General features: G+C 41.5%; 1 protein-coding gene across 4 annotated transcripts in view; it reads left to right on the top strand.

The window, feature by feature from the left end:
* Positions 1 to 25,920, top strand: part of UBE3D (ubiquitin protein ligase E3D) — a 329,217-nt gene that overhangs the window by 11,251 nt on the left and 292,046 nt on the right. For 3 of the 4 annotated variants that reach the window (XM_042253172.2, XM_004011125.5, XM_042253173.2), the window contains exons 2-5: positions 1,630 to 1,826; positions 5,284 to 5,374; positions 16,880 to 17,111; positions 24,592 to 24,661. In XM_042253172.2, the coding sequence (XP_042109106.1) occupies positions 1,630 to 1,826; positions 5,284 to 5,374; positions 16,880 to 17,111; positions 24,592 to 24,661 (590 nt within the window). The remainder of the gene's footprint in view (positions 1 to 1,629; positions 1,827 to 5,283; positions 5,375 to 16,879; positions 17,112 to 24,591; positions 24,662 to 25,920) is intronic. The other variant, XM_060419386.1, reaches the window with a different exon arrangement.

Below are 25,920 nucleotides of genomic sequence, written 5' to 3'. Positions count from 1 at the left end.
CACAGAGTGTGACCCCTCTACTTGGATGACGTTCAGGCGGGTGGCCCACCTTCTGCACGTCAGTGACACTGAGCAGATGGCCTGCTGCTGTGCTTTGCTCCTCTGGTGCAATGCTAAGCATGTTCCAGCTTCACAGGGGTATCATTTCTAGATGTCTTCATCCCCTTGTATACTTTTGGTGCCTGGTAGACAGCAGCTGTGTTTTACTCTGTTACTGCACCAAGCGATCTGTGTTTGTAGTGGATTGGATCCTCTCTTGCCTGGTATTCATACATCACTAGATTGTTCTCTCCTTTTTTTTAATTCTTAAAATTGACAGAGTTTTTTTCTCCTGTGCCTTTTGTTTTACGTACTCCTGTCCTCCTTATCGGAGAAGGCAATGGCACCCCACTCCAGTACTCTTGCCTGGAAAATCCCATGGACAGAGGAGCCTGGTAGGCTGCAGTCCATGGGGTTGCTAAGAGTCAGACACGACTGAGCGACTTCACTTTCACTTTTCACTTTCATGCACTGGAGAAGGAAATGGCAACCCACTCCAGTGTTCTTGCCTGGAGAATCCCAGGGACGGGGGAGCCTGATGGGCTGCCGTCTATGGGGTCTCACAGAGTCGGACACGACTGAAGCGACTTAGCAGCAGCAGCAGGCCTCCTTATCAAAATCCTGTGTATCAAATACCGTCGCTTTACCCTAATTTACTATAAATAACATAAAACATCATTGAAATGCTGGTCTCAGAAACAATAAGCCACTGACTCATCCGTTCATTATTCACATAACATTTATTTAGTGCTTAGGCCTGGGATAGTCCCAGCCCCTCTCTGCTGCTTCCATAGTCCCCTGTGTTTGTCATGAATAAGTGCAACATCATTTTAATGCTGTCTTGATCATTCCTGTTTTTCTTGCCTGTCCCCTACTTGGGGTGGGGGCAGCGTTCAGAGAAAATGCCCTGTTAGTCGTTGTCCTGTTCCCAGTACCTAGCACATTGTAGAACCAAAAGAAGGGGTGTTGAGTGAGTGAATAAATGTCCAAACCACACTAGGGTCAAGGGAAGCAAAGGTGAATAAGCCACTGTCTTAGGCAGCCTTGTTGCGTTTTCTGGCCAGAAGTACTTTGATGAACTAGGGAGTGATGTCTGACCCACCAGCGTTCCGTTGTGCTGGCTCACAGAAGCTGAAGACAGAGAGAGTGGTGAGACAGAAGAGGGGGTGTCAGGAAAGGAAGTGGCCTGCTGTGCAACAGAATGGCTGGGGGCGGCGAGGAGGCGGTGTCCTGGCTTCAGTTCCGGGAGGAAGCCCAGGGCTACAGGAGAGATTGGCACTCAGGATCATTAGCAAGGGGAAAAAAGTGCACGCTTTAAATGCATGGTTAACATTTAAAAAAAAAAAGAAGCGAAAAGAATGAAAAATATGTCTGTGAACTTTAATGTTACATTGACAGAAGAAAGTACTCTGACCTCATTTAACAGATCCGTTTCTTTTATGACAGCTTCACTGCTGTTTTTTTATCCTGGGACAGTGACTAGACTCAGGGCCCTGATTGAAGAACAGAGGGCTCCTAGGCCATTTTAGTTTCTTTCATCATCTGGTTTTCATCCATGTGAAATCATCTCTCGCCTCTTCTAATTCCCAGGGATTCCAAGGAAGGAGGTCTGCCCATGGCTGTTTCGGTAACGCCGTCCTCGCTCCGGATGCAGAGCCCCGGCGGCTGCACGGAGCTCCGGCTGCCGGCAGGGGTCAGGCTCGCGCCGTCCTCCTGCCGCGGGCTGCAGCACGTGCCCGGGGACGGGCTGCACCTGCGGCTGCACGCGCGGGCCGAGTGCCGCCCAGGTGAGTAGCGCTGGCCTTTCTGTCTCTGCGTTTGCTTTTTCATTATAAATCAAAGGTGATTTTTTTTTAAAGTTGAACTTTTCCCAAGAGATCAGGCTCATCACCTGCAGGAAAGAGCTGAGGGTCCAAAAGATCTGTTTTGGTTTTTTTTTTGCCAACACTGCTCATTGTTAAGTGCCTGCAGTGGAACAGGTCACTTTGTTTCCTTCAGGGTTTTTTAAGAGTCTTTTGTTTTTTTCTTTTCTTTTTCCTAAGAAACTGCATTTTTTAAAGAGCAATTTCAGGTTCACAGCACAATGAAGCAGAAGGTACAGAGGTTTTCCCATGTCCTCCCTGCTTTGTTTCTTTAACTGTAAAATAACCTGGCTCACAGAATTGATGGGAAGATGAAATCAGAGGGCGAGTGTGCCAGACCTGGTTGATTTTAAAGCCTATACAAAGGCATTCAGACCAGAGAACACAATGATGGAAAGGATCCCATTCATGTGGGACATTTCTAACTAGAGAGAGTAGGACATTGGGTTGGCCAAAGAGTTCTTTTGGATTTTTCCAGAAGATGTTAAAACCCAAGTGAAATTTTTGGCCAGCCCAGCAGAAAGATTCAGAAATGAAGTTTGATATGTCATTTGACTTTGTTGTTATGCCTGTTAGACTTCCTTATGGCGTATGGATTCAGTAAGACCATAGAATCGTTTCTGAAAATAATTTAATGACCTTATTGGTACATTTCCTTTCTTGCCATGTGAGTGTTGTGCTTCGGAGGATTGAAAATGCTGTTAAAGGGGGAAACAGAGGCTGTAGTAAATAGCTGTGACGTTCATTCTCTGAGAAGGATTAAAATTCTTAACAGCTGCATTTGGGATTTCTCTGTTGCCACCTGGATATGAAGCCTTTTATCTGAGCTGCAAGGAGCCCTGAGGTGGAGTCAGCAAGATTGTAACCAAGAGCTCTTGGGGAGATGTCAGGCTTTCCTAGAGCCTCTGTCCTGGCGTTTGAAAGGAAAGAGTAGTAGAGGGAGTTTCACTTCTTTTTTGCTGGAGAGTGATTTTTGCTCAAATACTGGATGAGTGAAAAATCAGTCTGAGTTGAGCAGGGTTGGTTATAGGACAGAAATGTCCTGGAGCTGAAGTGGCATAGGATAAACGTAAGAATGACTGTTGGAATAACCGTGGAAGAAGGGATGGGCCTTTGAGATGGGACATAGACTAACGGATGCTCTGAGAGTACCTGATGATGGGCGGGGGGAGGGTGGTTTCAGGAAAGAGGCCTTGGGAGTCTGAGAGGCCTTGGGAGTCTGACTCCTGTGACGTCCTTGCCTTTCTTTAGCGATGATGAACAGTAACCAGTGCCAGGAATCGGGGGTCACATCTGGAAACTGGGGACAGGCAGGCGTGAAAGCCTCAGTGGAGTGTTTTCAAATCTGCTGCTGGTTTTCTGGGACGATGATTTTAGGTCCCATACCGAGGAGGCATGGAAACCTTCCAGAGACAGAATTAGTTTGTTGCCTACGCATATTCTGTAACAGTTATTAGACAAATAGCAAAACTTCAACTATTTTTTTAAAATTTAAATAAGCAAACATTATTGTTTGATTTTAACTGTCAGACAATAAATTGACTGCTGTGTGTGGGTGTGCATATTATTTGGATCTCCAGTTTCTTTACATTTTTAACACATATTTTGCTTAACCATCTGAAAAGGAAAAACATTCAGAGTCCTATTCTGCAGTGCATGAAGGGGTATGCAAAATAGATTCCTCAGTGGTTAATTGCTTTAGTGCTTTCCACATAATAGTGGTGAATAAACCTTTGCTGAAGGGATAAATATCAGATAGGTACAAAATATCAGATAGGCGCATACTATTGTAAACGTAAATCAAAATCTGTGGTAGGAAGCAAACAGTTTTAGCATTCAATCTTATGTTTTGAAATTTTTGCAAAGTAAACTTTTCAACTATGAGAATACTCTTTTAAGGACTACAGTAGAGATATTGTTACACTGTTCTGAACACATAGGTCAGGTGTGACCCTTGACCCAGAACTGGCTGCAGTAAAATTTGATGTAGCATCAGCATTGGCTTCATCCCCAGGCAGCAGGACTTCCCAGGATGCCTCTATCAAAAGGTTCTGACTTGAACCTGAGCCTGCATCCTGCTGGGTGAGCAGCAGAGGGCAGTGTGTCGTTGAAAATTTGTTTATCCTGAAAAGAAAATCAGGGGTGTCTTATTTTCTGCTCAGAGTTAAAGAATACTGTTGGCTTCACCTTAGTGCTACAGGGCAGTCTTAGAAATTAAACAGAAGAATTTTTAACTCTCAAGGCTTAAACTTTCTAGCATGGATGTTTTTAAAAAGATCTTGAGATACAAAGTAACATAACAAAATTCAAATGGCTTGATTCTAATGGATATAACCTCATTTCTTCAGACTTTTTTGTATCTAATTTTTTTAAATTTATTTTTTATTTTATTTATTCTTGGCTGCGCAGAGTCTTCGTTGCTGCATGCAGACTTTCTCTAGTTGCAGTGAGCTGGGTCTCCTCTCTAGTTGTGGTGTGTGGGTTTCGCACTGCGCTGTTGCACAGCATGGGATCTAGGCACATGAGCACAGTTGCCCCGTGGCATGTGGAATCTTCCCAGACTAGGGATTGAACCCGTGTCCCCTGTGATGGCAGGGGGATTCTTAACCATTGGACTACCAGGGACGCCTCAGACTTTTTTAATAGATATTTTTGTGGATTGGGTTTTTTGTTCTTTGGGGTTTTTTGGAAATGAAAGTTTCCTTTCTTTGTGAATGAAATAACAGAAACTAAAGGAACATTCTGTCTTACATTGCTCTTTCATATACTATGGGAAATATTTGTTTTCCCACAGCTTTAATCAGAAATTGAGTTTTGCTCTTGTAAGATGGAACTGTTCTTAGGAGCTATTTCATTCCCAGAGACCTGCTCAATAAAGACCAATTTCAAGATTGATATTGTTTGTACAGACTGATATGATCCAGACCGGACATCAGCTTTGTTTAAATCGAATTAAATTTAAGAACTCTGTTTACCAGCAGTCTCGGTGATGAAAAACTGTCCCTAAGTCTAGCAGAAGAAAGCTGAGGAAGGAGAAGCTGTGTGTAGGTAGCTCGATGTGGAAGAAATAGTTCCTTCTCTCTCATCTTTAGTGTTGGTATTTCTAGAATGAGGGAGATAACTCGGTGGTATGTTACATACATAATTTTTAGGGTGATACCTAGCTGTGAAACATGTAGCAGAATCTGGTGTTTTTTAAAAAACATTCCCAGTATTTGCTTGGTGTTGAGTCATCAGATAATACTAATTAAGTGTGTACTTCTGGGTAGATCATAAACAGTGTTTATTGGTGATAATTTATTGCAGCTATTAAACTCTTTAAGTGTGTCAATATATTTACCCCAAACCTCTTAAGATGTGCTGTTTCCTTGACTTCCTCTAGAACTGATTTCAGTGTTTAATCAAAGCTCACAAGCCCAAGAATGTTGCACGTTTTATTGCCAGTCCTGTGGTGAAGTCGTCATAAGGGACAGGTAAGGAGCACGTTTAGCACTGACTCATTCTGCGCCTGGTAGTGGCTGTTCTCTTTTTCCATCAGAATTTTTGAAGGAACTGCCAAGAGGGCAGTCTGCAGCCTTCAGATGAGAGCCAGCTCAATGTCACTTTTTTGAACCCGAGCAGCCCACAGACTCCAGCAGTCACGGGGCAGCTAGGTCTCCTGCAGCTGACAAAGGGGACAGCAGGCTGCTGGCTTTGAGGGAGGGAGGCTTGTCTTGGGCGCAGGAGCCTGTGTAAACTAGCCCCTCTCCTCTGAAATCAGACACGACAGCTATCACACGTTGTAGGCATCATCCTGGTGAATGAGCTTTCCCACATGAAGTGCCTTTTCTAAATAACAGAAGCTTTTTCAGCCTGTTTTTTTTTTTTTTTTTTTTACTTGAGCTATTTCTATTAGTGCCTTTCTAAAATCTGTTTCCTATTTCCCTGCTTATTAAAACAGCGTGTAGAGCACAAATTAACCTTTTCTTGCTGCTTAGGTTAATCTTGTAGCCTGTTCTCGCGGTTTGCAGTGATTTCCCCATTGTGATGGGGAGGGCCCTTTGCTGTACTCTTTGGATTCCCACGTTGTCTCTTTTAATTATTTTTCCTTCTTCTCCTCCTCCTGTTGGCCTTCTTGTTGCCTGGGCATGAACCATTCTCCCTGAATTTTCTAGTCACTCATAGCCTAGAAAGATGGAGCAACCCTTATTACTGTTAACAGTAATATGAAGGAAAAGTTCAGAGCTCTTTGTTAGTGTTTCCTTAGAAACTTAGATGGGAGTGGATACTTGTCCATACCTGAGACCCGCTCCGGCTTTCGGGGTCTTGGTGGAGGGAAGACCCAGTCCTCTCTCTCCCTGGATCCCGGGAGGTGGCCAGTCACTGGGTACTGATATTCCTTCGTTCTCCATACCCCTCCACTTCTTCCACCTCTTAGTCGAGGCCACGGTCCTCTCACCAAAGAGTACTTCCCAAAGGCCCATTCAGGGCCTCCCCAAGCCTCCCATTTCTTCCAGGATAGATTCTGCCAGCCCTCAGCATGCCACGCTGGGTGCTGGAGGAGCTGAACTGTGTTCACCACCACACCCTCCTGTTTCAGTCTCCTTCCTGCACCCCCTTCCTCTCTCACCCCCAAAACCACACACCGTTATTTCCACACGTTCTGTGCACAGCTCTGGTGATGGGCTTGCAGTCCCACCGCAGTCCTTAGTGAAACGTACCTCCTCTCTGGGAACATTCCCATCTCCCTCTGGTTAGCTTCTCTCTAGAGTCAGCATATTCATTAGACTGAATATTCATTGGAAGGACTGATGCTGATGCTGAAGCTGAAACTCCAATACTTTGGTTACCTGATGTGAAGAACTGACTCTTGAAAAGACTCTGAAGCTGGGAAAGATTGAAGGTGGAGGAGAAGGGGATGACAGAGGATGAGATGGTTGGATGGCATCACCAACTCAGTGGACATGAGTTTGAGTGAACTCCGGGAGTTGGTGATGGACAGGGAGGCCTGACGTGCTGCAGTCCATAGGGTCGCGAAGAGTCAGACACCACTGAGCGACTGAACTGAACTGAACTCAGCAGACTCAGCGTGTCCTGCTGGGAGCCTCCCCTGAACCCTAGGTTGGTTTGTGTACCCCTTGGAGGTTTGTCTGTTGTCTTCCCAATTAAACTGTAGGCTTTGGGTGCAGGGACAATCTTACTCACATCCCTACCCACTCCTGTTGAGAGTGCAGTGTGGTGTAGCAGAGATGTGGAAGCCAGACCAACTGGGTTTGCGCCCACTGTTTACTAGCTGTGACCCTGGGGAAATTACTTGACCACTCTGTGCGTTCATATTTTTTTTTTTGGGTATTATTATTACAAAAATCTAGATAACAATAAGAGCTACCTCCTTAGGGTTTTGGGGAGGATCGAGTGAGTTTAACTGGGAAGCTTTCAGGATGTGACAGCTACTGCTGTGATTCTTACCCTCACCACCGTCTTCATCGTCATCACCGGCGGCAGCCGGCTCAGTGCATTCTCTGTAAATTCTTACCGGTTTGAATGAGATAAATGTTAGGGTGCTTTTCCTGGCCTTGCATCAGTCTCTCTCACTTGCTCTCTGATTCCTTGGTAGATAAGATCGCAGAAGGTCATGCTCCTGTAAGTACGGGGTCCTGAGCAGAGCACAGTCCGAGTGTTGATCGTGGGGAAGCCAGGGGCTTGCTCTTAATCTGCAGAGGGAGATGTCCTCACTCAGATTTTCCAAAGCTGAGGTGGCTGTGGAGTGTGCTGCTGGGGACAGGCCCGCTTGACCCTGGAAGGTTCAGAGGATTCCAGGTTGCCCTGGTATTTAACTAGGAAAGTTTTCCTCCTCTCAGTCTTTCTCAGGCTTCGGTTTAACTACCATTCAGTCTCTGACACACGCATGCCTCTACAATGAGAGACCTGGGAGTTACAGAGGAGCTTCCCTGGTGGCTTAGAGGGTAAAGCATCTGCCCACAGTGCAGGAGACCTGGGTTCGATCCCTGGGTCGGGAAGATCCCCTGGAGAAGGAAATGCCAACCCACTCCAGTATTCTTGCCTGGAGAATCCCATGGACAGAGGAGCCTGATAGGCTGTAGTCTGTGGGGTCTCAAAGAGTCGGATATGACTGAGCAGCTTCAGAAAAGTTCACCGGAGGATTAGCGTTTCCTGGTGTGCCCGTCTTAAAGAACTAAGCTTGCTCGTTGCCGGCTAATACCGCATCTTGTCTTCTGTCAGTCCCGTTCATGACCTTGAGACCGTGGAACTGGGTGCAAGGGCTGAGAGGCTGACGCTGTGAACCATACTCACTGCCCCAGTCCTGACCTTTGGAAGCTGTGGGCTGAGGAGCAGAGGGGAGAACGGGACCTGGGCTTGAACCCTGGGCTCTACCCTCAGAGGCTGGGGAACCTTGTCCACATCGCCTCGCCTCAGCTCATGTAGTTGTAAGATGGCCTATCTTCCTAACTTGTGAAGAGCGTTTAAGGCCGTAACATGAATTTTAGTGAATACTTCACAAGCTCTTTTGAATCGTCTTTACAGACTCATTCTACCCCCTTTTCCATAATTGGCCTTATCAAAACCAGCAAATTAACCTAGTATAGTGTTTCAAACCTTTTTGATTCAGGACTCCAGATTTTTTAGGCATGCCAGGGAAATGACCCCCTCTTTCCCCTTTTCTCTCTGAGAAGACCCACAGCGGATGTGACTTGCCCTTGCTTAACAGCAAGGCTTCCCTGGACGCCTTCGTGTGTCACAACTGTGGGTCTGACACGTGGAGGCCTCTTGAGCAATGTGGAGAGATCCTCAGTAGGCAACTGAAAGCTTTGCTTCCATCTCAGTCATAGGCAGCCGGCTCTTTGATGGAAAACCACACTTCCTTCTATGTCTGCACAAGAACATCATGCCGACCAATTGCATTAAGCCCTGTGGTCTTCTCATTTCTCCCTCAGTTATCTGTTCTATGCAGGTGGTAAAGACAGCTGTGCTTGTTAAGTAGAAAGTGAAGCCAAAGGTATTTCAAAGCAGGCTTGTAATCACAGTCAGCTCATTGTTGGCATCCTTTTCAGGAAGGCATCTTGGAATATGGTGGTTTATCTTGACAGGAGCTCTCGTGTTGGGAGCAGTGGAGCCGAGTTAAAGATCTGCTTGCTGGCTAATCTTTCTGTCTGGGAACAAGTCGCTTTGATTCTCAGTTTCCTCATCTGAAACATTGGGAGGTTCAGTTAGATAGACAGGGAAGAATCCTGCCAGCATGAAAATTCTGTGGTTAGTGAACCTCAAAAAATTGCACCTTGGCTTCTGTGAATGATGACTGTTTGGCTAGTACAAAACTAACGCTTGTTCTTTTTTTTTAATGTAAAAGATTCTTATCAAGCAAATTATAGATGCAGAAGACTGTTTAACCTATTAAGACTCATTATGGCTTTTAATACTTATTAGCACCGGGGTGCACAAAATCTGCTAATTACAGCCATCTTTTTTTCTTCATTCAGAGTCACGCATTCCTAGCTGTTTGTTTTGGTTATTTACAAACAAAGACTGTCTTGTTTCTTTACAGTGAAATGCTCCAATTTGCATTCTTATCAGTTCATCAGAGTTGTTTTGTAAAAATGATCCAACATACACAATTTTTGATTACACTCTTGTTGAGAGTGAAAGTCCCTAATACCAGGCAAGAGCAATAATAAAATTTACTTCACTGGGATTAGTCTCAGAACCAGCTAAATGATCATTGTGTTTGGAATTTGGTATGTCTTTTAGAAATAAATGCATGTCAGACTTGAGTTATGTTGGTTGGCTAAGCAGACTTTGAAACCTAAGCCTGCTTTTCAGTCATTTTTGAGGTCTCCTGAGGTCTCTGGAAAGGCCTCCCTGTTCTAGCTGCACCACCAGAGCTGGATGTCAGCCCAGCAGCTCTGAGGGCATTGAAACTCCAGCAGGTAACAAGCAGAATAGACTTACTGCAACATAAGAGATGTCAGAATATGCACCTAGTTGATTGGTCACCTTGACAGACAAGCTATTATTGCAGTCTGAAAATAACTACTCCTATGAATAGTCACATTTCAATGAAGGAGAACAAAGAAGTGAAAAGAGAGTACAGGCACACACTGAATTATTGGTTCAGTTCAGTTCGGTTCAGTCATTCAGTCATGTCCGACTCTTTGTGACCCCATGGACTGCAGCACGCCAGGCTTCCCTGTCCATCACCAACTCCTGGAGCTTACTCAACTCATGTCCATCGAGTCGGTGATGCCATCCAACCATCTCATCCTCTATCCTTCTCTTCTCCTCCTGCCTTAATCTTTCCCAGCATCAGAGTCTTTTCCAGAGGCAGTTCTTCACATCAGATGGCCGAAGTATTGGAGTTTCAGCTTCAGCATCAGTCCTTCCAATGAATATTCAGGACTGAGAATACATTAAGTATGTACATAATGATAATAAAATGCAAAGCTAGTTTCATAGTATTTGTAGGCCATCAGTTAAATAATGCCAGCCAAATTTATCTAAATTCCAGCAGCTATGTTTCGAGCTTTAGATACTTGATGGCTTCCTTAAAATTTTTATCATCCACTTGGTTCTAATCCAGTGTGAAAGCTCTGTATTATTACCGTTGTTATTATCAGTGATTAATGGTCACTTTTAAAGCTAAGGCATTTCATTTTCTTCTTTAAGTTTTAAATAAGTACCATCAGTCAATAACATTTATTAAAATTGTGCATTTTAAGTTCTTTTCCCCAAAAGCTTATGCTTAAGATGCATTAAAAATAACTAGCACATTTATTTTTATTTTTAATTGGAGGAAAATTGCTTTATAATGTTGCATTGGTTTCTATCATACAACATTGTGAATGAGCCATAAGTATACATAGGTCCCCTCCCTCTTGAACCTTCCTCCCACCGCTCACTCCCCCCATCCCACCCCTCTAGGTCATCACAGAGCGCTGGGTTGAGCTTCCTGTGTTATACAGTAACTTCCCACCAGCTATCTGTTTTATATATGGTAATGTATATATTTCAATATAACTAGCACATTTTAATTAATTATAATTATGTGTTGCTCTTCATCCTAGAATCTTAAACTGAGAGAAAGTTTAAGAAATTATTTCACTCTTTTTCTGAGCTTCAGCAGGTTTTTACCTAAAAACTACCTTGAAAAAAATACGATATCTATTTTCTTCAGAAAGTTCTCTTGGGAAGTAAATCCTATCAAAGTTTCAGGGGTTTTGGTAAATATACTTTCAGGAGAGCTGTGATTTAAATATATCTTTTGTTCTTAAAGGATTTATGATTTTTCCAAACATCAGAAAATTTCCTTCTGCTGTAAAAACACTTTTATCTTTGCCATGACTTGTGAATTAGGTGTTTTCTTGCTCGATGTCTTACATAGGTAGCTATGGGATTACGTAGAGCTTTTATTCCCTGTGATTCCGGGTCAAGTTAAGTTAGAAATACCACGTTTTGGGTGAATGTGCGTGAAGTCCCCCAGATCTCTGTAAATCTCAGTGCAGTTTCATTTCTGATGACTTACGAGGTTTTGACATCGCTGCCTTGAACACTGTACTGAGGATCTCGTTCATGGGCACTGTGTGCAGAATCTTAGCGAGCTTGTCCAGAGCTACGAGCCTGTCTAGGACCCCCTGTTATTCTAAGCGGGCACCTTTGTGTGTCTTCCTCCTCATCTTTGTTAAAATTCAAATCTGACCTGTCACTTCCCCACCTTAAATTCTGTGATGCTCCCCAACTGTCTGGAGAACCAGGTCCCCAACCCTTAGACCGTTGTGTCACACCCCATGTGGTCTGTGCCATCCCACCTTCCCTGCCCCCTTTACTGAAATGTGTGACCCGGAGAGGGAGTATATTCCAAGGGAAAGAGTTTGGTGCCTGGAAAAAAGTGAAAGTGTTAGTCACTCAGTCCTGTCCAGCTCTTTGCGACCCCAGGGACTGTAGCCCGCCAGGCTCCTGTGTCCTAGGGATTGGTGCCTGGAAGACTTGGGGTAAGATCTGGCCTTCATTTATCATCTTTGACTCTGTGAACTTGTACAGATTAGTTAACATTTCTGAGCCTCCCTTTCCTTCTTTATAACAAGGAAATGGAAATGCTTATCTCACGAAGTTGTAGTGGGCATCACATGCAGTAAAGTGTGAGCAGTGCCTACCTGAGGTTTTCTTAAGTTTAGCTGACCTTGTGGACTCACAACACTACCATGGACCGTGTTTCTTGCCTGCAGACCGGGCAGTTGTCTGCAGCAGTTCAAGCAAATGGCAAGTCACGTACCCTCTGGGGACCCTGTCTCCCCATATGACACAATTCCAGGTATGAAGTGTAAGATTTATATCAGCAGGTATAGGAGCTATCCTGAGAAGAAGCCTCATACCCTAAGCAGGGATCTTAGGATTCAAAGGGATCTTACAACGATTCTTTTCCACTGTTTTTAATTTTTAAAATTTATTTATTTTTATTTGCACTGGGTCTTAGTTGTGGCATGCAGGGTCTAGTTCCCTGACCAGGAATTGAACCTGGACTCCTTGCATTGGGAATGCAGAGTCTTAGCCACTGAACCGCCAGGGAAGTCGCACCTTATGACAGTTCTTTGGCATAGTTTCTAGGGTTCCCTACAAAGGCCTGCATTCAGAGAAGTCCAAAGCATGACATCCTCATCGGATGTTTACAGATCATTCAGACTTGCTCCTGGTCCAGATGCGATATGCCAAGCAGTGATCGTTTTTATTGCAGTTGGTCTTGACTAGCAATATAATCAATGCCTACCATCTACCTGGTTTCCAGGGTGACAGGTCTAGGTGATTAAACCAAAGGTCACATTCTCAAGCAAGGAAAAGGTTTGGTAATGCTTTCATTTGAGTATGCTGCAGACTGCCTCACATGTTATGGTTATCAGCATGTGCTATTAATATGCTTGCACCAACCTCCTAGTTCATTCCTTTGACAAGTGAGAGCTTACACAGAGAGTCAACCAGTGTGCCTGGTGCTAGGACTACGGTGGCAAGTTAAGCGTAGATGGTGCCTCTCTTCATATTGTATCCTGTGCCTGTTATGTGCTTGCTTAGTTCCTTTCATTGTCTAGAGAACTCCTATTCAAAGGTCAGCTCACATTTTACTTCTTCTCTGAAGCCTGTGTATACTCGACTCCCCTGACACTTGGTACATATTTCCCTGAGTTCATTGATTGGTTTTGCGAATGCACAGATCCCCTAAAGTAATATACACATTTTGTGTGCAGGTGGGAATGTACGATTGAAGAAAGAGGTGAAAAAAGGGATCTGAGCCATCCCCTACCTTTCTCCCCTCAACTCCTGAGAATTTAGAGCTACGACTCTGTTATGAGCACTTATTATATTCTGGTTCTGTTACTCCTTTCTAGATATACATTTGCTACTAGAATGTGAATACCTTGACAGTGGGACTATATGTATTGCTGCTGATATTTTGTGTCAGCAGAATACCTGACTCCTAGTAGGCTTTTAGAAGGTATATGTTGAAAGAATTGCTTCTTAATCTCCTTAACAGACTCAGCCATTTGAATGATGCTAGTGCTGAAGTATTGCTTAATTTGAAAGGGAATGTTCTTGCTTCTCTTAAACTAAAATCAGCCTTTCTTGTTCCTACTTCTGTCCTCTGGAATTATAAGTTAAATGTCTGCCCTCCTCCACGGTATGATTGCCCTTTTATGAGACTCAGAATTGATTGGGAAAATCAAAGAAAAAGAATTCACACAAGGGAATCATTTAAAAATGATGCATTTTAAATATTTTCATTTAACACATGCAAATGTACTTTAACTTAACTAGTCTTTAATTATGAAACTAATATCATTATGTTGAATGTGCGTCTGCTGCTGTGGACTCTTTTAGCTTTTTTCACTTATGCTATCCTGAATTCATTATCCAGAGTTTCCAGTTTAGGTTCTTTAAAGTTGAATGAGAAGTTATACACTGAAGCAGTCTGATTGCAGAATTCTAGGTTTTTACTCTTCTTCCCTCGCCTCAGTTTTTTATAGTTGTGTTTCCCGCATTTCACCAGTGATGTTGTTTTTTAATAACTGACTTTCCTTTACTCTGAAATGTGTCGTTTTTAGAGGAATAGCAACTCATATTCCCTTGGTGTATGTGTTTGATTAAATTATGTAAGTAAAATAACATATATAAGTGGCATAAACAGGTCTGTGATCAAATACAGTTGATCCTTAGCGGGTGAATGGTCCAGCTGATTGGAGCAGAAGTGAGCAAGTATTCAGGGTGCTTTAAGCTTTCACAGTATTCAAAAGCATTAGGAAGACCGGGAGCATGTTTGTTTTCTCTTTTTTTCAGGATAAGTTATTTTGAAATGTCCTCATTATCTTGCCACATTTCTTCTCCCCTTAGACTCTTCCCAATTTAGATTAGAATAGAGGTAAACCAGGCAAAAGTCTCATATGTCTATATTTGTACAAGAAAAAAATAAAACAAAAATAGTAGCAAATATAAGGGGCTTCTTAATTGTAAGGATGTTCTAAGTGTAAAAATAATGCCAGAGTGGAGCTTTGTTTCTCTCCCTGTGAGAGGGGCCTAGACTTCATGACTCACTTCCAAACAACAGAGTGTGCCAAGGCAGAAATAGGAGCTTTCCTAGCGGAGGAGCCTAGCAGATGCCACCTTAACCCAGTGATGGAGGTTGACATCCCCAGGGATAAGTCATATTGATAGAGGGTCCCCTCTCATGTGGTGTGATAAGAGTGCTTTACCTCAGGGGTAGACGTCCCCCAAACCTGTAGCCCCAGTCTGATCTTGAGAAAATATCAGACAAACTCAAATGAGGGGTTTTCTGTAAAAAACCCAATGGGTACTGGTGCTAGTGGTGAAGAGCCCACCTGCCAGTGCAGATAGAGGTAAGAGACGCAGGTTCCATCCCTGGATTGGGAAGATCCCCTGGAGGAGGGCACGGCAACCCACTCCAGTGTTTTTGCCTGGAGAATCCCATGGACAGAGGAGCCCGGCAGGCTATAGTCCATAGGGTTGCACAGATTGGACATGACTGAAGTGACTTAGCAGGCATTACTCTTCAGAAATCTCAAGGTCCTGAAAATCAAGGGAGAGGAGATGAGAGCAACACGATGTTTCAATACAGTGGGTTAGCGACTTCCCTGGCAGTCCAGTGGTTAAAACTTTGCCTCCCAGTGCAGAGAGCACAGGTTTGATCCCTGGTCGGGGAACTAAGATCTCACATGCCATGTGGCACTGTCAAAATTTTTTTAAAAAAGTTTGTTTAAATAAATAAAAATGAATTGGATTCTGAAACAGAAAAAGGGGACGTTAGTAGACATACTGGGGAAATCCAGATAAAAATAGTAGTTTTGGCAAATCTTCCCTAGTTAGTGAAGTGAAGTCGCTCAGTCGTGTCCCTCTCTTTGCGACCCTGTGGACTGAAGCCCACCAGGCTCCTCCGTCCATGGGATTTTCCAGGCAAGAGTACTGGAGTGGGGTGCCATTTCCTTCTCCAAGGGATCTTCCTGACCCAGGGATTGAACCCGGGTCCCCGGCATTATAGGCAGATGCTTTTACCGTCTGAGCCACCAGGGAAGTCCTCCCTAGTTAAGTAAGCTGTTAACATTAGAGAAAGCTGGGTGAGGTATATATGAGAACTATGTGTACTATCTTTGTAACTTTTTTGTAAATTATGCTAAAATAGAAAGTTTATTAAAAAAAGTAATGAGAGAACTCACAGAAGAAAGCGTTGGGTGATTTGAAATTTAAGGCATGATGACGAAATAAAAGTCAACAACCCTGAAACAATATTTGTCACAGATTTTAGACCAAGGACTTATATTCTTAATGCAGAATATACTTGTACAGATTATTAAGAACATAGTAATACCTCACCAGAAAACAGCCATTGATCATAATTTACAGAAAAGACACAGTGGTGAATAAATATAAAAAAGCTGGTTCAATCTCACCAGTAATTAAAGAATTGCCGATTATAGCAGTTTCGAAAATATTTTTATTTTCACCCATTACATAGAAAAATGATAATATTCAATTCTGGAAAAGGTAAGAGGAAGAATTATAAATTGGTATAGCCTTTCTCGGAGAAGGCAATGGCACCCCATTCCAGTACTTTTGCCTGGAAAATCCCATGGATGGAGGAGCCTGGTAGGCTGTAGTCCATGGGGTCGCTAAGAGTCGGACATGACTGAGCGACTTCCCTTTCACTTTTCACTTTCATGCATTGGAGAAGGAAATGGCAACCCAGTCCAGTGTTCTTGCCTGGAGGATCCCAGGGACCAGGGAGCCTGGTGGGCTTCTGTCTATGGGGTTGCACAGAGTTGGACACGACTGAAGCGACTTAGCAGTAGCAGCAGCAGCACCACAGCCTTTCTGGAGAGCAGTTTGTCCGTAGAGAAATTGGATTTAAAAATATGTGTATCATTTTGCTTATACTCTCCTACTTAAAAGATTTCTTTCCCAAGGAAGTAATCAGATGTGTATACAGATTTTCTAAAAAGACTGTTCATTATAAGGTTGTTAATAATGCAATGCTCAAAACCCAAATATCTTAACAGTGAGGGAATGACCTAAAAAGTTTTGGCATACCTGTGGAATAGAATAGAGTCATTAAGTAGCCTGATATAGTTTAAAAAAAAAAAAAAAAAGCAATGCAAGCAAGATACAGTTTGTGTATTTCCTTTGATCTCAGACGGTGTGCATATATGTACAGCTGTCTCTCTTGAAAGGCTGGCAAGGAGATAAACAATCATGTAAAAAAGCAGTTACCTGTCCTTGAGTGGTAAGGAAAAGATGGATTTTATTTGCTTTATACCTCTCTGTATTTTCACAATTGTCTATATTGAGTATATATTACTGTTGTCATCAGGGGAAAAATAACACTGCAAGCAATATGGTTAATGAGTTTCTTTCATCGTTTATGCTGATTTAATTTTGAGATCACAGTTCTGTTTTGTTCTATAAACCATCATTTTTCCTCTTTCCATTAGGATGCTCCTGAGAGTGCTCCCCCTGCCAGGCGATAACTGGGGTGCTCTGGTTGACGAGTGGTGTTGTCATCCTAACCCCTTTGCTAATAAGCCACTTCATCCACAAGAGAATGACTGTTTCACCGGAGACTGTTTTTACCTGGTGAATTTAAAGAGTGATTTGTGGCAGCCAAGACCTGAAGGAGCCCCAGTGGAGACACACCATCCTTCTTCTGAGAACCATCCAAAATTGGTAAAATACCTTTTAAAATAAATGCTTATTTAGAGGAGGGTTTAGAAGCTGGTTTCTCCCGTCTTTTCTTCATTCAGGGCATGTGAAACAGGCAATCCTAAAGGCCAAAATCTTTGATTTTTCAACTGCTTCTGTCATCAAGCCCTGCTCTTTTGATGTAGAAAGGGCTTGTACAGGCCTTAAACCAAAATAGTCACAGGGGCTGGAGGAAGAAGGGAAAGAGGCTTCTTTGTGCATAGATTTGGGAATGTTAGTGTTTTACAAACCGAAGTGCCCTATTTCCTTGCTTTTAGGACAGTATTCCATAATCCACGTGCATTTTATCCTGAGAGTCTGATTTAAATGGAAATTGTTCTTTGGCTGTAGGATACCTACTGTCCTGTGAGGTCCAGGTCTTTCCCTGTGTCTTTCCGTAGTTTAGACTTCTGCGGGTGTCGTACGAGCGAATGCCGTCAAGCAACAGACGAGGTGGTGGAGTCCAAGCGTGGAAAGTAAGCTCAGGCCACAGGCTCCATGTTGGTGCCTGACAAGCAAGATCAGGCACTCCTGCTCTCAAAGTTGCTGGAGGGAGAAGGCTATTTCCTCTCACTGCAGAGAGCAAGTGGTTTACCTTATTTTAAAAGAAAATCAATGGCATTGAATCGGTCCTTGTGAGAAGTCGTTCCCCGGATGGCAGGTCAATACAGATGTGATTTAAAACGTTAAGAAAATCATTGCCAGAGAACCTTCCTTTTAACATCTGATCATTGGTGGGAACCAAGGCTTTGTGTGTTAAATTTCATTTAGAGCTCCTGTAAGTTTTGTCGTAAGAACTGGACCGCTCTAGGATATATGCAATAGTCCAGAAGATCTTAGTTTGTCAGCTAGTTTATAGAACTGTTTCCTAATTCGAGGGAGATTAAGGAAGTTTGACAAATGTCGAGGTTATCAGTTTAAATTATGTAAGTGTTTCAACTTTCACCATAAACACAACTCCCTTTAACTTTAGGTTCCATTTAAAATTATACTTGACTCTCTCTCTCCTCTCTCACCCCAACTCTGTAAGTATCTTAAGCTTTTATAAAGTCATAACCATTCGTATTTCCTTTGATCTCCACTGCTTTTCAGTGTATGTATGTGTGTCTATTATACAATATATATTAGATGAAGTATATGTATACTAATACATGCATATATTAGAATACATATATATTAGAATACCTCCATAATTATAGTGCTTTAGCCATCTATAGTTTTCAAAGATAAATGGTAAGCACTTCATGTAAATCTGTTATATTTAATATGGTTGCAATAAAATTATATTTTAATCTAAATATACTAATGCTTTATGCTTTTACATATTTTGACTTTCATTTTTATGATTAAGCTATACATTTTGAAAAATATTTGGAAGATGTGAGTAGAAGAGAATTGGGGAAAGATTAAATAAACAAAACCATGAGTTTCCCTTTTCAGATGAATTCTGTATTCCATATGAAAACAAGTTCCTCACATTTGCGTCTTCATCCGTTATGATGCCACTTGCAAGAATTTCTCTTAATGGTGAACAGCCATCCTGTGTGTCGTGTCCTAGTCAGATATGACATTTTTTAAGTAACAAGGAGAGGCTGGCAAGTTACTGTCACGACAAGCTACTGTTGACGAGACTGTTTTCAAGTCAGCCTCGATGGAAGTTTCACTTTAGTTGCATACTGCAGCAGTTGAAAGAATATGCCTGTGACCAAAATAGTAACAGAAATTTGGAGGGACCACTTCCACCGTGTTCTCATGGCTCCTGTGGGAACAGGCTTCTCTGTGCTGTTGAACGCCTATTTCCCACATCACCCAGTCTAGCCATCTAGCAGGGTTTTGAAATGTCGCATGGTGACGCAGCATCCTAATGGTGTCTCTTGGGGAACATTTTTTGGTGAGACAATATCAGGGGTCCTTAGAATGGAAGCCACACAAAGGAACATAAAAATGAGGACAGAAGGCTAATCCACCTCGCGTAGCAGCAGTGCCACCGTGCAGATATATTGATTTAATTAGTCCACAACAATGTCTGTCTTTAATGTTTGCTCTGTAGAGTTCCTACACTGCTAGGCTGCTTCTCTGCACAACTCGCTTGATTATTTCCATGAAGCATAGGTCAAGAAAAATGCAGTGCAAAGCAGAGTTTCTCTTTCAAAAATGGAAAGCATTATAATATGTTAATTTCAAAGATCAAGACTAGTTGAGCTTATCAGACATGAATGATGCATTCTACGTGTTTTCTGAGTATTTGGTAGAAGTAATTTTTTTTATCTCTACTTGTAGGAGATTATAAAAATGTATTTTATGAGGAGCCCACGTGGAATAGGAACTTTTATTTTTAAAATAAATGCTACTGGGACTGGGAACAAGTGAACCTTTATTTTAAAAAAATGTACTTTAACCATGGAAAAAAATTTTAAGAGAGAACTCACCTCAGCTTGAGGAATGTATATTTTAATTCTGTTTAAGGCAGCCTCGACAATGAATTACTCCAAAGCATATCTCTTGAATTATAATATTCATAAATGGCCAAAAAAAGAGCATAAACAAATGTAACGCTCAACTCTTATTCCTTTCCTCAATACCCCTGTGTGTGTACATCATGTTTTTTGTGCCTCTGTGAATGTGGCAGTATACCTTTTTTTTTTTCAAAAGACATCTACTGATGATTTCCCTATTCTTAGATCTGTTATCTCTTGTGATATTTTTTATGCCTGCCAATGAAATGAAAATTGTGCATCTGATAAGCAGATTGATAAAGGTGGCATCTCAACTTGCAATAAGATTCATAATACTGTTCTAGACTTAGAAAGTAGCCACACGTATGACTTCATCCTATGTTTTAAAGAACAAATGAAATCGAACATTGCTATTTTTGTCAGTAAGTATGGCTAACAATTTTACCTTTTTTTTGTTGTTGTTCTTGTTTGTTTTGTTAAGTTCATGAGGATTTCTTCTTTCTTAAAATGGGTTGAACTTTGTAAACATTTGCAAATGTAAAAAAATAGAATTGTGAACTTCGTCAGTCATCTTGAGTCATACAGTATGCTTCATCTACCCCTTTTATTTTTAGTTTTTTGCTCAAGTGCTTTAAAGCAAATTCTAAACATTATGTCTTTTAATTTTAATTAGATCCCATTTGTTTATTTTTGCTTTTATTTCCAGAATTCTGGGAGGTGGATCATAGAGGATCCTGCTGTGATTTATGTCTGAGAGTGTTTTGCCTATGTTCTCCTCTAGGAGTTTTATAGTTTCTGGTCTTACATTTAGATCTTTAATCCATTTTGAGTTTATTTTTGTGTGCGGTGTTAGAAAGTGATCTAGTTTCATTCTTTTACAAGTGGTTGACCAGTTTTCCCAGCACCACTTGTTAAAGAGATTGTCTTTACTCCATTGTATATTCTTGCCTCCTTTGTCAAAGATAAGGTGTCCTCAGGTGCGTGGATTTATCTCTGGGCTTTCTGTTTTGTTCCATTGATCTATATGTCTGTCTTTGTGCCAGTACCATACTGTTTTGATGACTGTGGCTTTGTAGTAGAGCCTGAAGTCAGGCAAGTTGATTCCTCCAGTTCCATTCTTCTTTCTCAAGATTGCTTTGGCAATTCGAGGTTTTTGTATTTCCATACAAATCTTGAAATTATTTGTTCTAGTTCTGTGAAAAAGAACAAAGATGGCTGGTAGCTTGATAGGGATTGCATTGAATTTGTAAATTGCTTTGGGTAGTATACTCATCTTCACTATATTGATTCTTCTGATCCATGAACATGGTATATTTCTCCATCTATTAGTGTCCTCTTTGATTTCTTTCATCAGTGTTTTATAGTTTTCTATATATAGGTCTTTAGTTTCTTTAGGTAGATATATTCCTAAGTATTTTATTCTTTTCGTTGCAATGGTGAATGGAATCATTTCCTTAATTTCTTTTCTACTTTCTCATTATTCGTGTATAGGAATGCAAGGGATTTCTGTGTGTTGATTTTATATCCTGCAACTTTACTATATTCATTGATGAGCTCTAGTAATTTTCTGGTGGAGTCTTTAGGGTTTTCCATGTAGAGGATTATGCCATCTGCAACCAGTGAGACTTTTACTTCTTCTTTTCCAATTTGGATTCCTTTTATTTCTTTTTCTGCTCTAATTGCTGTGACCAAAACTTCCAGAACTATGTTGAATAGTAGCGGTGAAAGTGGGCACCCTTGTCTTGTTCCTGACTTTAGGGGAAATGCTTTCAATTTTCACCATTGAGGATAATGTTTAAAATTAAAAGCTTCTGCACAACAAAGGAAAATATAAGCAAGGTGAAGAGACAGCCTTCTGAATGGGAGAAAATAATAGCAAATGAAGCAACTGACAAACAACTAATCTCAAAAATATACAAGCAACTTATGCAGCTCAATTCCAGAAAAATAAACGACCCAATCAAAAAATGGGCCAAAGAACTAAATAGACATTTCTCCAAAGAAGACATACGGATGGCTAACAAACACATGAAAAGATGCTCAACATCACTCATTATTAGAGAAATGCAAATCAAAACCACAATGAGGTACCACTTCACACCAGTCAGAATGGCTGCAATCCAAAAATCTGCAAGCAATAAATGCTGGAGAGGGTGTGGAGAAAAGGGAACCCTCCTACACTGTTGGTGGGAATGCAAACTAGTACAGCCACTATGGAGAACAGTGTGGAGATTCCTTAAAAAATTGTAAATAGAACTACCTTATGACCCAGCAATCCCACTGCTGGGTATACACACCGAGGAAACCAGAATGGAAAGAGACACATGTACCCCAATGTTGATCGCAGCACTGTTTATAATAGCCAGGACATGGAAACAACCTAGATGTCCATCAGCAGATGAATGGATAAGAAAGCTGTGGTACATATACACAATGGGGTATTACTCAGCCGTTAAAAAGAATTCATTTGAATCAGTTCTGATGAGATGGATGAAACTGGAGCCGATTATACAGAGTGAAGTAAGCCAGAAAGAAAAACACCAATACAGTATACTAACACATATATATGGAATTTAGAAAGATGGCAATGACGACCCTGTATGCAAGACAGGAAAAAAGACACAGATGTGTATAACGGACTTTTGGACTCAGAGGGAGAGGGAGAGGGTGGGATGATTTGGGAGAATGGCATTCTAACATGTATACTATTATATAAGAATCGAATCACCAGTCTATGTCTGATGCAGGATACAGCATGCTTGGGGCTGGTGCATGGGGATGACCCAGAGAGATGTTATGGGGAGGAAGGTGGGAGGGGGGTTCATGTTTGGGAATGCATGTAAGAATTAAAGATTTTAAAATTAAAAAAAAAATAAAAATTGCAAAAAAAAAAACCATTATGTCGATTCACTCCTATATAGGCTTCTTATTTGCATGACCAGAGTGTCATTTTCACACCAGACAAAAGAAACAATTATTACCCAGGGACACAATAGCAGGCCTTTAGCATCTGGTGGACATATGGCCCCATCACTTCATGGCAAATAAAAGGGGAAGAAGTGGAAACAGCGACAGATTTTATTTTCTTAGGCTCCAAGATCACTGAGGACAGTGACTGCAACCGTGAAATTAAAAAACACTTGCTCCTTGAAAGGAAAGCTATGACAAACCTATACAGTGCATTAAAAAGCAGAGACATCACTTTGCTGACAAAGGTCCATATAGTCAAAGCTTGGTTTTTCCAGTAGTAATGTACAGATGTGAGAGTTAGATCATAAAGAAGGCTGAGCACCAAAGAATTGATGTTTTTGAACTGTGGTGCTGGAGAAGACTCTTGAGAGTCTCTTGGACAGCACGGAAATCCAACTAGTCAATTCTATAGAGAATCAACCCTGAATGTTTATTCGAGGGACTGTTGCTGAAGCTGAAGGTCCAATATTTTGGCCACCTGATGTGAAGAGCCAACTGATTAGAAAAGGCCCTAATGCTGGGGAACATTGAAGGCAAAAGGAGAAGGGGGCAGCAGAGGATAAGACGGTTAGGTAGCAAAATTGACTCAATAAACATGAACTTGAGCAAACTCAGGGAGATAGTGAAGGACAGGGAAGCCTGGCATGTTGCAGTTTGGGGGGTTGCAGAGTCGGACACGACTTAGCAGCTGAACAACAGCAACCAGAATTCCCTGGCGGTCCAGTGGTTAAGAATCCAGCTGGCAATGCAGGAGACACGGGTTCAGTCCCTGGTCCAGGCAGATTTCAGGTGCTGTGAGGCGGCTAAGCCTGTGCACCTAGAGCCTATGCTCTACCAAGAGAAGCCACCACAATGAGAAGCTCACACACCAGAAGCAGAGAAAGCCCACGCATAGCAGCGAAGATTCAGCACAGCCAAGATAAGTAGATAAATAAGTTTTAAACAAACTATAAAAAAAAACAGTACCTCATACAATCAAATGTGTGAATTTTGATTCAAAAAAACTGACACCGGATGACGCTTCTGACAGAACTGGTAAAATCTATAGAATGGAGGACAAAGGAGCCTGGTGTGCTGCCATCCATGGGGTCGCAAAGACTCGGACATGAGTCAGCAACTGAGCAACAACACCTTTTGACCACCTTCACCCATTTTTGCCCATCCCTGCAAGCTCTAATAACTAGAGATCTGTTCTCTGTGTTTAAAAGCTTAGTCTTTTGTTCTCTTAATAATTAGAAAAGAATTATTCTAGAACAACCGCTAGCTGTTTTAATCTGTATCCCTATTGATAAAGTTGGATTTTTTAAGTATAACAATGTTCCAGGAATTTTTCTAGAACACTGTCTCTGTCTTTTCAGGTATAGTACATATATTAAATGGAAAAATAGAATTATATGAGTGGGTTAAGTATTTTTAATTTCTGATGGTGATTATGAATTATAGGTTACTTTTACATAAGTTGCCCTGGACTGGGAGTCAGAATAATATGAGTCCAATTTCTCATTCTTCTGTTTTCTAAACGTATGAGTTGGGGCAAGCCACCTACCTTTCTGCCTTTGTTGCCTGCCTATTTTATTCTAAATCCCCTGGAGGAGGGCACAGCAACCCACTCCAGTTTTCTTGCCTGGAGATTCCCTTGGACAGAGGAGCCTGGCAGGCTATAGTTCACAGGGTCACAAAGAGTCGGACACAACTGAAGTGACTTAGCACGCACCCATGCACATTCTAATCAAGAATGTCGGGAGGTGCTTTTTAGAATTTTTAAGATGCTTCTTGTTCAAATTACTTGGCACATGTAGATTATAAGGAAGTGACTTGGTTTGGAATAATTGTTCTGTTCCTTGTTTTGTCTTTAGACTTGAAAAAGAAAGATCTCTGTGCATATGGTTTATGCATACAAGCTAAGTGTATTCCCAGTATTTAGTAGATGGCAAAATAAAATGTAAAGTTCAGTGTATACTCTAGAGATCACGTTAAAATTATATATTCCTTTTAAGAAAAGCTGAATGACATTTAAATGACATTTTTCTATTCTACAGACACCAAAGGCAAATACCAAAGTAATTTGTAAGCGTTGCAAGGTAATGTTGGGAGAGACTGTGTCATCAGGTAAGAATTTCGTAATATAAAAAAAGCCCAAATGACTGCCTTCTTGTTATATGTTAAAAACAACAACAACAGGAGATTTTATGGGACATATATAAAAGAGAGATGACTAATGCATGTTATAGAATTGAGAATTGATGCTTTTAAAAACAGAAATCAACTACTATATCATCCAATATGCAAGAAGTTTGTGTATTTTGACCTTTATAAGTACATCGTATCAAGTCTTAAGCATTCAGAATTTGGGTCGTTTCAGCATTATATATCTTCTTTGTAGATATAAACTACAGATAGATATAAAGTTTGTTTCTTAAAGAAGATGGAAGCCTTTTTTTGAATACAGCTCCTCAGTCAGAGGAATTGGTTACCAGGAATGGTGGAGGAGATGCTGTTCTTGGCTGTTGTCTGCCTTAGGGCTGTGTTTTGAGGCTTGGGAATCGGGGGTGGGGGGTGGGGGGGGGGGTGGGCAGTACACAGAAGCTGTTGAAATGGAAGAAAACACATTCTGAGTTGTATACTCTGTTCCTTGTTCTTTTTCCCAGTAGTGTTAATTATATTTTGTGTAAAATCTGTGTTATGCCACTGTAAAGTTTAATAATGAAAATCCTGATAATTAAAATTCATCACTCTTTATAGAAGTGGTTTAAAAATGTCTAGAGAGCTCCAGCACATGTTAGCTTCATGGGTGAAGAATAATTGTTTTTAATATAATTAATTAGAAGATGTGATTTAAGTGAAACTGCCATCCTCAAGGGAAAGCAGATGGTGGCATTTTTTGTTTGTTTTTTAAGATCATCAAACTCTCATAAGTAGTTACTTGCTCAGAGTGAACAGAAAAGGAACCATGAGTAGCAGTATAGCATGCCACTCTCAATGTCATTTTTGGAGAATGAAAGCAAGTCCCTTAGCAACAGTTTAGAAAATCTTAAGGCTTCCAGCTAAATAAGGTGAACTGACTTTTTTCATGCCTTTCTCTCCTCCCTGAAGCCCAGTTAAAAAGTCAGTTAAGGAATTAAAAAAAAATAAAAAAAGACATCCACGGAGACAAACGAGAAGTGGAGAGGAGATAACAGTGAAGTGAACCGGAGGTGTAGGCAGACTGCTTTGGAAGCTGTAAAGCTGAGAGAGGGGTGGGAACACACTTGGCTGTGTGGAGGAGGCTGCAGCCGTGATTTCTGCAGAAGATTGATCATCTTATCACAAGGGAGCCAGAACTCAGAATCCCAGAAATGGACAGAATTGAGAGGTAGCAGTTATCAAGG

The sequence above is a fragment of the Ovis aries genome, chromosome 8 (genome assembly GCF_016772045.2).
Source record: "Ovis aries strain OAR_USU_Benz2616 breed Rambouillet chromosome 8, ARS-UI_Ramb_v3.0, whole genome shotgun sequence".
Classification (NCBI taxonomy): domain Eukaryota; kingdom Metazoa; phylum Chordata; class Mammalia; order Artiodactyla; family Bovidae; genus Ovis; species Ovis aries.
The sequence above is the reverse complement of the archived record's forward strand: the minus strand, read 5'-3'. Positions and strand labels throughout refer to the sequence as shown.